At 38.8% G+C, this 15335-nt stretch overlaps 1 protein-coding gene across 1 annotated transcript in view; it reads left to right on the forward strand.

The window, feature by feature from the left end:
• Positions 1-15335, forward strand: part of PREP (prolyl endopeptidase) — a 133770-nt gene that overhangs the window by 43325 nt on the left and 75110 nt on the right. Inside the window, exon 7 of the mRNA XM_007465779.1 lies at positions 6143-6248. Within this exon, the coding sequence (XP_007465841.1) occupies positions 6143-6248 (106 nt within the window). The remainder of the gene's footprint in view (positions 1-6142; positions 6249-15335) is intronic.

Genomic DNA, 15335 nt, shown 5'->3' on the forward strand with positions numbered 1-15335 from the left:
GGGCCTCTCACTGCTGTGGCCTCTCCCGTTGCGGAGCACAGGCTCTGGACGCGCAGGCTCAGCAGCCATGGCTCATGGGCCCAGCCACTCCGCGGCATGTGGGATCTTCCCAGAACGGGGCACGAACCCGTGTCCCCTGCATGGGCAGGCGGACTCTCAACCACTGCGCCACCAGGGAAGCCCAATGTCAATATTTTATTTACAGTAGTTCTTAGAATTTTGTTTTTGTTAATTAATATTTATTTACATAAAAGGGAGATTTCATGAAATAAAATCATTTTGACTTAAGGAAGATTTGTTGAATATAGACATAAAGTAAAAGGAAGCTGTGGTTTAAGAATTACAGATTTCATAATTGGTTAGTCTAGCATTATTGCAACCCTGTTGTGAAAAGTCATTGCTTTTGAATGAGATTAATTGCTTCTAGAGAACACAGTTTTTCTAGCCTGTGTCTTATTGTTTAAAGAAAAACAGTGTTTTGTGAACTGGAATTTATACTGTTCATGAAGGCCTGAAGGGACCCTTGGCTTTCCTGCTTTTCTATCTTCCTTTTATCTGGATTTCAGGAAAGTCACTTTCTTCTGTTGAGATTTAAGTCTCCTCATCATCAACATTATTTTTGTCTTCCCCTCCCAGTGATTCCCAAAATTCATTTTTTAAATTGTCTTGAAATAGTCTGAATGTGAGGCCGTGGTTGAATATACATTGTTACTGATTAAATTTTAGTGGAAAAAGGTATATTTCTAAACTATATATTTTAGGGCAACGGTGACTTATAAATGATTTTGAAATTTGAGACCTTGAGCATTTGAAATTCAGAGTTGTTTGCAGTTTAGCAGATTTGTTCAGTGGCTATGGAATATCTCTGGGTTGTGATGAAGAGAGTTATAGAGAAAAAGACTGATTTAATTGGCATCCCAACAGCAATTCCCTTGGGACTTCCTGCCTTAGATTAAATATAAACTGCTGCAACCATTTGGTGTAGGCAGAAATACTGAGAAAAACTCATTAGATGTGCTTGAGACAGCTGTCATCGAAGGTTTGGTGTGGTTCTTGCAGTGTTTTACTGCCCTATCATTCTGTTGGCTGAATCACTGCAACTGAATTAGCCATCATTTATGATTGATGTAGCATGACTCTAAGCACTAAGCTATAAAGAGTCTGTCTTTATTTAAAGGACAAAAGAACAAAAGTATGAAGTATTATTAATGAGGCTGCTTTCCATTACATTTAATAAAGTTATAATTGTGAGGTTGCTAATGATATTCTTAGTATAGGATGGTTTAAAAATGAGGTGGAACTGAATTTCTAGACACTGGTTTATTAGCTATGTATATGAAAAGCTTAAGGAAAATGTATAAAAGACTAGAAATAGAGTATATAATTCCCAGTGCAGTCAATGAAGGGAAAAAGTTTATAAAGAAATTTATATTAATACAGTGTAAAGAGAAAAGGAGAAGGGAAAAGCAAGGTGACTAGAATGTTCAAAATTAAGATGTGGAAGCAGTAACAATAAAGACGAAATATGGATTCTTACACTGAATTTTTAAACTCCGTCAAGCCAGGCGTTCATTTTTAAGAAACCCACTTAAAATGTAGTGATAGGTAATTTTTGGAAATACATTGAGGATGAGAATGGAGAAAATAATACATGGAAATCATAAATGTATATGCAGTTTCTCCAAAACCATTTGACAGTCTTTGAAAAGACTAGAAGGAGCCTGGAAAGAGATGAAGAGAGTGCACCTGAGTAGTTCAGTGTCATGTGTAGTTTGTGACCAAAACTCATACAGCAAAATACTCATTTTTTGGAAAGGAGACAACTTCAGAACTCAGAAAAAATGTCACCAAGAAAGAACAGCCAGGGCTTCCCTGGTGGCGCAGTGGTTGAGAGTCCGCCTGCCGATGCAGGGGACACGGGTTCGTGCCCTGGTCTGGGAAGATCCTACATGCCACAGAGCGGCTGGGCCCGTGAGCCATGGCCGCTGAGCCTGGGCGTCTGCAACGGGAGAGGCCACAACAGTGAGAGGCCCGTGTACCGCAAAAAAAAAAAAAAAAAAAAAGAAAGAAAGAAAGAAAGAAAGAACAGCCAAAGTAAACGGGACTTTTCTAGAATCTTTTATAAAACTGTACTTAGTTGGAATCCCACTTCTATTTCACAAGTACAAATTACCTCTGTCCTTTAAAATAATTGTTCTGAGAAAGAGATGTTTCACATCCAGTGTGCTGCCAAGTTCTTAAACATACTGGATGTTGTAGACACACACAGCTATTGTGACGAATTTACAAATGCAGAGAACCCAACTGACAGACAGCTGGTTTACCAAAACAAATCTGCTGATAGAAAGTGGATGGGCATTTCTGAAGAGCTGGAATCTAATTCCTCCAAGCCTAAAAACTCGATGCTGCTAGTAAGTAAAACCCTAAAAATAGCCTACTATGTAATAAGATGAAAGAAACTATATCATTGTTACATTTTTTATTAATCATAAATATTATCTTTTTAATTAGTCTTATATTACATTCTTAATTCTTACATCTCTGTTATTTTAAACACACATAATACTATACCCTAAAATTGTAATTATCCAATAAAGAATTAAAAATGAGTTAAACAGATAAAAGTATAAGGACAAGTTTTTGCTTCTGGCCATGATATGTAACTGATACTGGACTAACCCTCCTGCCGTAAACAGCTAGAAAACTATCCAGAGTAAACAGAGCATCCGTTTGCAGATATTGGTCTGCAGATGTCATACGACTGTGATGCGTGAAAGAGATGTCATATGATTGCTCCAGCTTTCTGCCTGGAGGAATTTTCTGAGCTCTGGCACAAGAAGGAGGAGCCCCCAGAATATTATAGTCTCACTGAACTAAGGCTCCAAAGATTGGAATTCAGGAAGACTGAAGCCACTGGAATTTGCGGGCACAGTGCCCGAAGGGGTAACCACCCACTAAGAGTCCCAGAAATCTTCTTGGCATCCCCCTGCATCTTAGGCTGACTATTGAGCGGTGCATGCATAGGATGAGGCTCCATGATTCAAGCTGAGAACAACCACCAGCGACTTGCAAGCTGTTAACTACCAGAGGTTTAACAAGTCTGGGAGACTTTCACATTCTAACCATTAAAGTAGAAGGGCCTTATGAACACCCAGGGTATTCAGCAGAGACCCCAGAAAGGCCATCCATGCCTTTGCAGGGGTGCTGTAGACCTTCCCCAACAAAGTTTGAAAATAAATCTTAAATGGATCAAGCTGATCCACCAAATTAACTGCCTCAAAACATTTTAAAGAAAGACCAAAAAAAAAAAAAATAGCAAACCCAAATAGCATTAAAAATGTTCAAAATCCAATAAAAAAAGTCCTCGATATGTAAAGAAGCAGGAAAATGTGACTTATAACCAGGAGAAAAACTAGTCAATAAAACAGATCTAGAAATTACAGGTAGTACAATTAGCAGACATAGACTTTTTGAAAGCAATTATAAAAATAATTTTTAAAGGATTTTAGGAAATGTTAATGAATTATAAATGAACAAAGAAATAGGAAACATAAAAATAACCAAATATTCTTCTGGAGGTGAAAAATAAACTATCTGAATCGGAAAATTCTCTGCATGTGTTTAATAGCAGTTTAGATACTATAAAAGAAAATACCTGAATTTGAAGACAGCAAGTTGAAACTAAGCCACAGAAAAAAACTGAAACAAAAATGAACATAGTCTCACCGAACTGTAGAACAGTACTAAGTGATCTAACATTATGTATTTGAAGTCCTAGGGTAGGGGTGAGGGGACACACAAATCATACGAGGAAAATAACAGCCAAAAATGTTATGAATTCGGTAAAATAGACAAACCTACAGATCCAAGAAGCTCAACAAATCTGAAAGAGGCTACTACAGCAAAGCCCATTATAATCAATTCATAGAAGACCAAAGAGAAGAAGAAGAATTTAAAAGCAGCCAGGTAGGAAAACACATTACATTGTACATAGGGAGAAAAACATGAATGACTTTTCATCTGAAACAATGCAAGTCAGAAGACAGTGGAAAGACCCCTTCTTTTATTTTTAGGTTTTTATTGGAGTATGGTTGCTTTACAATGTTGTATTGGCCTCCACTGCACAGCAAAATGAATCAGCCTTACACATACAGATATCCCCTCCCTTTTGGACTTCCCTCCCACTTAGGTAGTTCCCTGTGCTATACAGCATGTTCCCATCAGTTGGCAAGACACCTTCTTAAGAAGCCTTCCTTGACTGCCATATTTAAAACTGCAGTCCCTCCCCACACATCCTGCCTCCCTTACGCAGACCTGTTCATGTTCTCTACGGCATTTAGCATTTTATAATAGACTACATTACTCCATATTTATGGACATGTCTCCTCCACTAGGGTGTAACTTTTCCCCCTTGATTTATTCACTGATTTATCTTTAGCATCTAGGAAAATGTCTTGCACATATTAGCTGCTTAGCAGCTATTTATTGAATGAACAAATGAAGGAATAGCAGTTGTTGGTAAGTGCATTCGTCAGGGTTCTCCAGAGAAACAGAACCAATGGAGTATATGTATATATAATATATATATAGAGAGAGAAACTTGTTTAAAGGAATTGGCTATCATGATTGTAGGGGCTTGACACTTCCAAAATCTACGGGGTAGGCTGACAGGCTGGAAACCCAGGGAGGAGTTTCAGCTTGAGTCCAAGGGCCATCTGCTGGCAGAATTCCTTCTGGCCAGGGGAGGTCAGTCTTTTTCTATGAAGGCCTTCAACTGATTGGTTGAGATTGACCCACATTATGGAGAGTAGTCAGCTTTACTCAAAGTACACCAATTTAAACGTTAACCTCATCCAAAAAAAACACCTTCACAGAAACATCTAGAATAAACCAAATATATAGGTCCTGTGGCCTAGCCAAGATGACACATAAAATTCACCTTCAGAGTAGGATGTGGAAAACAGGACAGCCGATATGTGAGTGTAAGTCAATACAACCAGTTAGGAAAATAATTTGGCAACATCTAGTAAAGTTGAGTATGTGCATATCATACCACTGAGCAGTTTTACTTGTAGTTATGTATCCTGGGAAACATGTATATGAGGCCACGATAAACATGTTCAGAAATTTTTTAAAGTATTGCTTGTAATAAGGACAAAAACCACAAAGGAAGAAAATGGAAATAATAATCTAATTATGTGGTAGGAAAATGGATCAATTAGTTGTGATGTATTCCTAGATTGGAATATTTTACAGCAGTTAAAATAAGTGAAGCAAATATCAACATGGATTAATTTTTTAAATTATATTGAATGAAAAAAGTTGCAAAAGGATGTATATAGTCTGATACTACTTATATCAGTTGTGACAACTCAAAACCATAATGTATAAGATTCTCCTGTTTAATATTTTAAAAGAAGTCCACTGAAGCACAGGTCTTTTATCTCTGCTGCCTTGTGATATATAGGGGACTAAAGATACGCATAAAAACTTGTTTAGTAGAAACTTGCTAATGTGACCTGTATGAACCACAAATGAACGTTTGTGCATCTGCGCCCATTTTGCCAATTCTTACTCATTTAGAACAGCTTTTAAAATGTGTAACCTGTGACAAAATTTCAAATTCAGGGACATTTATATTCAAAATGACAGATTGCGTGTATTTTTCAGTTAAAGAATAGACTTTATTTTTTTAAGCTTTAAAAAAATTTAAGTGTAATTGACATAGAATATTGTGTTAGTTTCAGGTGTACAACATAGCGATCCAAAAAATACGTTACAAACGATCACCGTGACAAGTCCAGTAACCATCTGTCACCATACAAAATTATTAGTGTTGTTGACTATAAAGAATAGACTTTAAATAAAAGTCACACTGAGTCATGACATTCAGATATATATAAATATTTTCAACTTAAATATTTCACTGTGTTTTGTTAAAATAAACTGTGATTAACAGTGAAATAAGTTAAAAAATTGATGTTCACCTTTTCTTCTGATAACTTTCTTATCCAGTCCAACTGTTTGGGGTAAAGATACTGCATTTGCGGTGAACCTTTATTTTTTACTTAATATTCAACAGTGTTCTCACAAAAAAATATATTCTAATCAGCCCCGTGTGCTGTTTTTGTTCCCTTCATAGTTATCTGATGACGGTCGCTACATCTTGTTGTCGATAAGGGAGGGGTGTGATCCCGTAAACCGACTCTGGTATTGTGACCTCCAGCGGGAACCCAGGGGCATCACCGGTAAGCTGTCTTTCAAACATGGATGATTACTCCAGGAAGCTCCGTTAAAAAGCAATTATGTTGGTCTTCTAATTGATTTCCCAAGAAACCTTCTTCCATTTAACCACGTCATCTCAGTTCATATGATTTTTTCTTTCGATATTATTCCTTAAAATGAAAAGAAATTGAATGAAGCTCTTTGTTGGCTTTAGCATTTTCTCTGTAGTTTGAGGCTAACCATATTTTTTGCATGCTTATGAGTGTGAAAGTTTCCTGTCCACATTGCACATGAAGAGTGTTTGGGGGAAACTGACCCTTTGGTCTGTAAAGCATTATGACTGTTTAGATGTAATGGTGCAAACTGTCACAGGAAAGAGGACACCAGTGACAATTTATTGGGTTAAAAGATGATCACAGGACAACTGCTCAGTACTGAACACACGTACAATGTCAGCCTGATTTTGCTTCCTGAAACCCTATGTATCAAGATAGTAAGCATAGGACCAGCCAGTTACAAGCTCTAGACCTGGCTCATCTTAAATGTTGTTTTCTTCCAACATTTATTATCATACTAGCACCATCATCAAGCGTTAAAGCGTTTCAGCTGCACTATTTACTATGCTGAAAATTCTCAGACCCAAAAACTCTATCAGGGATACACTAACACTCAGACAAGGATACAATTACACCGTGGTCTGCTTAATGTAAAATAAATATATTTTAGAGATAGTTGACACAAATTTTCAAAATATACAATATTGAGTACATTTCTAATTGTTGGTTAGATTACCTCATTATTAGTATCTAATCTGTATTACATTATGATCAGAAAATATATACCTTTTTTATTATTATTGATTGACACTGCATCATTTTTAAACTCTGAGCAAGGTCTGTATCCTAACATTCTTAGCTGTCACAGAGCACCATTCACACATACATCAGGATGAAGGCATCTCTCTTCTCATATTAAATATATATCCATTGAATAAAGCTACTTTTTTTTTTTCTGTTTGAAAAAAAAAAAAAAGATGCACCCATTTTGATCTCAAGAAAATTGCATCCACCGCATCAGTTTTCACATTCTCTGACAGGAGCACACCACCGCCCAAGAATCGCTCACTTGAGTTGCAAGTCTAGGTTTGCATAGAGCTGAGCATGGAAGGTCAAATCTGAAAGAAGCGAACAGCAGTTATTGTGCTGCTGTCCTGCCCAGTGTTCCTCTGTGGGTCTAGGATGGTGGAAGGGACTTGGTCTTTCTCCAGTTTATTGAAAATTTCAGTTACAGTGTTCTTCCTCCAGAGAGTGCCGCTTTCATTTTGTCTTTATTACTTCATTATATCTTTAAATTATTAGGTAGGCTAGTTTTTAAAAGGTGTACAAATTGTCTTCTCTGCAGCTGGAGGAAATTAAGCAGTTTCATCCACGTATTCATGTACTGAACTGCTATTCCTCCGTCCACTTTAATAATAGATGGTATTACTTTGAATGAGACTTAGCAAGTGCTGGCGCCTCTGTTTTCTCCCTGACCTTTTGGTCCTTACCTTTTTTCTTTTTCACTGCCTCTCCCCCCACCACTTTTTCAGCACTCGTGAGGAATTAGAGAAGAGGGTGTGATACCCAGAGATTGGGATTCCAGAAGGAAGGCAGTCCAGAGGTGCACAGGTGCACTAGAGGCGCATGAGAGAAAAACAGGGAAGCATCTGAGAAGTCCTGGTGGCCAGGGAGCAGTCAAGATGGTGGGATAAGAGGACGCAGAATCCTCCCCTCCTCACAAGTACATCAAGAAACCCACTGGCTATGATGCATTCAGATTGGAAGGGATTATTTACCACATAAGCCAGGTCCTGGCCTCCCTTCCCGACTTGATCTTTCCTTAGCTTATGTGACCATTGTCTTCTCTGTTTCTTAGATGGTTTTGTGTAGCTTAGATGAAGAGCCCAGCACAGAGTAAGCACTCAGTAAACATTAGCAATTATTCTTGTCCAAATTGTTCTCCTTTTCTCTCTTTCTTTAAGAATTCTTACAGAGGAACTTTAAGATGATTTTGCCATGATCTGAACAAAATCCAGCTATGTTTGACTAGAGCTATGTGTAAATCTATAAATTTATTTGGGACTGTATCTCTGAGTTACATAGGAACTACATCTTTCTTACTAAAGGTATTTCTGGGTGTTTTACATTTGTGAAATATTGATGGTTTGTGCAAGTATCTTCAAGGTTTAACCAGAGAAGCAGAACCTGTAGGATATATATATTAAGAGATTTATTGCAAGGAATTGGCTTACATGATTATGGGGCTGGCTAAGTAAGTCTGAAACCAATAGGGCAGGCCATCAGGAAGGGCAGGCTGCCGTCCACAAGTGGAATTTCTTCTTATTCATGGAAGCCTCAGCTCTGCTGGAAGGTTCAGGCCTACCTAGGTTATCTAGGATAATCTCCTTTAGTTAAAGTCAACTGATTATGGTCTTTAATCATATCCATAAAATACCTTCACGGTAACACCTAGATTAAAGTTTGATCGATTAATTCAGGACATCAGCCTAGACAAGTTGAAGTAACAAAAAGACCATCCCAGTGAGCTCGTGGAAAACCACATGGAAGACAATAGAGCAAATAAGTCTTATGATACTAACCTGATGTCATTTTATAAGAAGGTTACTAAACTGACCAGTATGTGGAGTTCATTGTGTCATTCAGAAAAATACATAATATACTGTTGACAAGAAAGCAGAATTTAAGTGAGTAAGGTGGGTGAATTTAAGCTGTTGAGTTGCACACAGATGGGTTAGGATCAGTTTGGAGAGTGTTCCCAGTGATAGCTGCTAAATTCTGGGTGTAACGCTGGGCCTGTAATCTTTTTTAAATTATTGCTTTACTAGTATTAAACTCGTGGGTAACATAAACCTCAGAGGAGCTCTTCTTTTGAATGGTGGTCGTGGGATTCTGAAAGCTCTCAACAGTTGCAATGACTGACCAGTACTAAGAAGATGAACTGGAAATCAGTTTCCATCCATGGGTTCAAAAGTCAATTGTGTAGGTCAAGATTAGAGAGATCTTGGGTCTTTTTGTTTTTCTAATTGATTGCTGCTTCATTATGAGTTAATAATATGATTGTAACTGATTAAAAAAACAAGTACTGTGTGTGAGTTTAACTGTTGAAGACACTAAGTATATTTGGTTTATAACGGGAGACATAGCAGATGGATATCATAATCATTAAAAATTTTTAAATAGTTCTTATTAATTACAGTTGAGTACATTGAGACGGTAACCTTAAGACTTTCAAATCAGATGTGAATTTTTTTTTCTTTTTTTTTTTTGTGGTACGCAGGCCTCTCACTGTTGTGGCCTCTCCCATTGCTGAGCACAGGCTCCAGACGCGCAGGCTCAGCAGCCATGGCTCACGGGCCCAGCCGCTCCGCGGCACGTGGGATCCTCCCGGACCGGGGCACGAACCCGCGTCCCCTGCGTCGGCAGGCGGACTCTCAACCACTGTGCCACCAGGGAAGCCCCTCAGATGTGAATTTTAATCTCAGCTCTACCTCTAAATAATTGCTGACCTTGGGAAAGTTATCCTTTTCTCTTAATATTTCTACAACTGCAAATGAGGCAGTGATACCTACTTCATGAGGAATTGTGAGGAATAATGAAAATGCATAGAAAAGGGCCTAGCAGGGTTCCTGGCATATGGTAGGCTCTCAGGTATTTATCCTTTTGTTTTTTGACTGAAAGGGGAATATTTGGAATCACTACACAATGGTTTTCGGTAGTGGATTAAAACAGATTGAAGATGCCCTAAAAATAATTTACCTTCAGTATCGAAGCTGCTCCAAACGCAGATCTTGATTTTGACTTGTTTTCTGTAAAACCCGATTCATAATCAGAAAAGAGGCCTTACATCAAAGAAAACACGAAGAGGTGTGCCTCTCATGGGAGATGTGTTTAATTTTGCAGGTTGATAACTGAAAATTCCAGGGGGCATATGCCCAGTTGGTGACTGTGACTGCCACCTAGGATCTTTTTCCTGCTGTTGCCTTACTGCTCCCGCATTTTTGTTTCCCTGTTTAAACTAAGGAGAAGCATAATTAACATTTAAGTTAAATGCTGAACACGCTAGTTAACTGAAATATTAGGTGTGTTAAACCTGAATAGCTGGTGACTGAAAACTAAACCCAGTGTTATGAAATGGTTAATGTTACATTGCTGAAATTGATATCCCTTTTGATAACCTCAGGTCTTTCTGTTATAATTTTAATCATTTTTACCTTAAAGTCAGGGAGATTTATCAGTATTTTACTGTACATTAATTTTTTATTTATTAGGGGACCACTAAATTGCCTGTCTGGAGAACGAAATAATTTCACTTAAGCTCTTTTATAACATTTCCATCATCTTTGTCTCCTAGGAAACCTTTCTGCCTGTGTGCAGTTTAAAATAAGAAGCACAAAAAAGTGGCCAATGGCTACTTAACATCATAGAAAAAGGAAAACAAAACTACATAAATACAGAATGGGAAAAAATCTTAGAATGTTGAGAATTAAAAGTGTTCTCTCTGATTATGATTTACATTCATCATGTCAATGTGATTTTCTGTTCAAGGACTGACCTTCTTACTACGTGCTGCTCTGTGAGCTTAATCTCTCTCCTGTTACCCTTTGCCTCTCTTCGGAGAACCTCATTTCTGCCATTTACATTTGCAGTATTTTTACTTAGTAGTAATACGAACACATTTCTTGCAAACAATGGGCCGTAGCCTTTCCACAGGAACTGCAGTTCCTGTAGCTGCTCCTGTCCTTACCTGTGTGAACAGGTAACTCCCCCGACTCACTTCACTCGCCACTGTATGGAAATGGCACTAGGCCCATCATCTGGGCATTAGAAATCTGCATAATTTTCCACGTGTTCAAAACGGCTAAGCAGGCCCTCTCCAAAGAATATCCCACCTCTTTTGCGCTGGCTGCCAGAGACGTGTTCCAAGTCACTATCAGCTTTCTCTGGGAGAGGAGGGGCTTCTGCTCTAGAAGTTACCATGCTTGCTCGTGCTTTTGGTTGATACTTTTCCCTCTGTAGTTGGCCCTTCTTCCCCTTTCCCCTATTCTGATTTCTTTTTCTCTCCATATAAAAACACTGTGTGAGTATTTTTGAGCTGCATGAGATCAGGGATCTTGTCTGTCTTCCTCTTCTTGGAGTCCCCAGCACCTAGAACAGTGCCTGATGACAACAAAGATTCTCTCCTTGACCAGACTTTAGTCAGGCTCCTCTGAGCCTCTTCTCAGTTAGGTCTCAGCCTTAGTTCCTTGCCCCCGACCCTCCTTGCTTGGCCTACATAGCCCAGCTGTTGTGAGAATCCTGCTAAGTCAGTTTAAAGACAGTCCCTTACCCCTGATATCTGATCAAATTCCTCATTCCCCTGTCCATTCCCCACATGCTTGACCCTGCCTTCAACAAGAATCCCCCTACCCTGATACCTTCTCTTAGTAAATTTTGATCACCAATCCCCTCATTCTGCACATTGGCTATAAATCTCCAGCTGTCTTTTCTGTATTTGAGTTCAGCCTGACCTCTGTCCCTAATTGCAGTAGTCTTGACACCTATCACAATAAAATAAAGTCTTCTTTACCTTTTTACAAGTGTCAGAGTAACTTTTCTTTAACACAGACTCATAGTAAGTGGGCACCAGCTTGTCTCCAGCAACTTCCCTTGCCCCTTGAGGATCCCGTGCTCAGGTGGCCCTGCTTGAGAAGCCATCCTCCATCTGTAACTTAATTTACTTGTATTTTGAATCTTTACCCTTCTGGCCTCCAAGCTGTTTTAAATTAAACTTTTGTCCTTTATTTAACCCTGAGAACAATCAAAAAGTACAGACCATGTTTCTCCAGTCCCGTGTATCATATGAGCAGAAGATTTCTGCTTCTCTTATTTAAAATTGAAAGTAGAAAGGTATCAAGGTATCACTTAGGACACCGGGGAGGCATGACATTTTATTAGTTCTACAATGGAAAAGACAGCTGTGTCTTGACTCCTGTGATTCTTAATGTGATTCATGCATGCAGATTAGTTGAAATTAATCATCCTAAACCTTGCAAGAGAATGATTTTGTCTGGATTTTCTTATATTTTCTGTACCTTTCTAAATCAAAACTACTATTTCTTTTGAGATACACACACACACACACACACACACACACACACACACACACACACTTTGTTTCCTAAATTTCTTATAAATATTTTGAATACATAAAGTTGCTTCATGTAGACTAAATTTAGAATAAATTTTCACGTATTTTTTACATTACAGTTAAATATCAGGCCTCAGAGTTGTCTGTTTTCACTCCAATATGTGGGCTTCTAAAATTTCTAATGAAAACTTAATTTAGGGACTTCCTGGCGGTCCAGTGGTTGACACTCCATACTTCTAATGCAGGGGGCACGGGTCAAGGAACTGAGATCCCACATGCTACACAGCGCAGCCCCAAAATATATATATTAAATAAATAAATACTTTGAGGTAGAGCTACAATTTAAAAGTTTCTGAATTCCAAATCAATGCACCTAATAAAGTTTCATTTAAAAAAAATGAAAAGGAAGAAAAGTTAATTTTATACCCTAAAAATATAAAAGATGGTTTTCAACACTTACACATATTTAACTTAGTGTATTAACTTCTAACTATTCTTATGGGAAAAGTGGAAGACACTACTAACTTCTTTTAAATTTGGTACTTCTGTTGTCTTTACATTATCAAGAAGTGTATGTAAGGTTCAGTCTGAAATGTAGGATTGTGTGAATGGTATATTTAGTCATGAAGCAGACATTAATTGGTGCCCACTTTGTGCCAGGCACTGTGTTGGGTGATGGCAGTGATGACAGCCCATCCCTGCTGCGTGTGTGCTCCCCGTCGGCTGGACGGAGGCCATGAGACGGCCAGTGCACAGCATCAGGTCTTATCAGTTGTGCTGTCATCAAGCATACATGCCCAGGCTCAGAGTTAGGACCTCTCTGGAGTTTGGAAACTCTAGATTCACTTCTCTCTGTTGTCTGTTTTTTTTTTCAAAAAAAAAAAAAATTTTATTTATTTATTTATTTGGCTGCATCAGGTCTTAGTTGAGGCACATGGGATTTTCGTTGCGGCATGCGGGATCTTTTGTTTCAGCACACAGGCTTCTCTCTAGTTGTGGCACGCAGGCTCAGTAGTTGCGGCACGCAGGCTCAGTTGCCCCGCAGCATGTGGGATCTTAGTTCCCTGATCGGGGATTGAACCTGCCTCCCCTTCATTGGTAGGCGGATTCTTAACCACTGGACCACCGTGAAAGTCCCTCTGTTGTCTCTTGTTCGTTCTCTTTTCTTTTGGGTTCTTTCATTTTTCTGTAGAAGGTCAGATACTTCATTCTCTATTTTATAGGATAGTCAGCAGCAAGAGACACTGACCATTTGGCCCTATTCTGAATTAACGTGCAACTATATCAGAGGTTTTTAAATAGAATCCATAGGAAGTAATTGTTAGGTGCAAAGAACTATAAGTGTCTAAAATCCTTGTTGTTGGTAATTTAACACCCTTCTTTTTCAGTGTAGCTATCGTTAAAACGGACCTGAAATGGTCTTTGCTCATGTCACAGCATTTATGAAGGGTTTAGGGGGAAAAGATGGGTGATGCTGACATGCTGATTTTTGTAAGGAAATAGCAGTTTATCCTATACTTCACCCAGACTTTCACTAACCTGCCTCTCAGCTTTTTCCTTTTTTGCCGAAAGATTGATCATTTTCAGCACTCACCATGTGTTCATTTTAATGCTTTCATGTCTTTAAAGAAAACTGGCTTTCTCCTGCATGAGAAATCAATATACCCTACATGCTAACATAGAACTACAAAAGGAAGCTCAGTGTTTATCAGACACTCAAATTCTTCACTCAGCCATCTCTGGCATTACGAGGCAGATGACCTCTTGTTTCTAGGTAGCTGGGACAATTTTGACTCCCATGTTCATGCCTGGTGGGGCTGGACATCTTTTGGAGATGGAGAGGAAAGGAGGAGGTTAAACATTCAAGAAGCTTGAAACAGATGAGTTGTCTAAAGTTTAGCAAAGACATCGGGGTGTTAAAAGCCAGACCAACGGGGGAGGAGGGCTTCTGTGAAAGGCAGGGAATTATTAGAAAATAAGTCTGTGTTTCAGAGTGGAAATGCCAACAACCCAAAAGAATTGGAACGTCGAAAGACAGTATAAAAATCAGAAGCAAAACATGAATTTTTAAGTAAAATATGAAGTACTAGTGATAAAAGTAATAATTTTACTAATTTTTAAGTTAGTGATTATAAAGGCTTTTTCTAGGAAAATGGCTATGTGCCCTGAGAGATGGTAACTAGATTTTATTAGTTTGCCGTTAGCAAACGGTGCTGTTCAGAAGCCACATTCAGCTTATTTTTGTCATTTGAAGAATGCTGGGGTTATTTGGGATGGTAGTAAGTATTGTTTATTTAGCATTTCCTGTGTGCCAGGTTCTGAGCTATGCGTGTAGATATTTCACTGTCTTCTTAACAACCTCTGAGGAGCACATGTTGTTTTCCCAAGGAAACTGAGGCTGGTGAGGCCAATTAGCTTTCCTGATGCCACTGTAAGATTCAGACCCAGGTCAGTTGAATTCCATGCCCGTGCTCTAACCATCACCATGTGGCAGTTGTGACAGAATGAAGGCATCAGGCCAGAGAGGACAGCAGACTTCTGCTCTCCTCAGCCCTAGAGCATGAGCTGTGCATGCTCTGCATCAGTTACTGTTGTTAGAGGCCAGACCCTCTGTTTTGTCAAATGTAAGCACACTTTTTAGCTCCTATCACGAGAGAGCTTACAAAACGTTTTCTAAGCAATGTAGTTAATACCATTGATTTTCAAAGAAAGCAATATAAGTAACGACTTTGCTCTATGGAAAGCTTTAGATTACTTATTTTAAGCTCACCTTCACTCAGTAAACAGATCATTCCCCCACCAAGAAGCAGGTTTATAAAAAGTAATTTTAGGGCTTCCCTGGTGGCGCAGTGGTTGAGAGTCCTGCCGATGCAGGGGACATGGGTTCGTGCCCCGGTCCGGGAAGATCCCACATGCCGCAGAGC

Source organism: Lipotes vexillifer, unplaced genomic scaffold (genome assembly GCF_000442215.2).
Source record: "Lipotes vexillifer unplaced genomic scaffold, Lipotes_vexillifer_v1.1 scaffold732, whole genome shotgun sequence".
Taxonomy (NCBI): domain Eukaryota; kingdom Metazoa; phylum Chordata; class Mammalia; order Artiodactyla; family Lipotidae; genus Lipotes; species Lipotes vexillifer.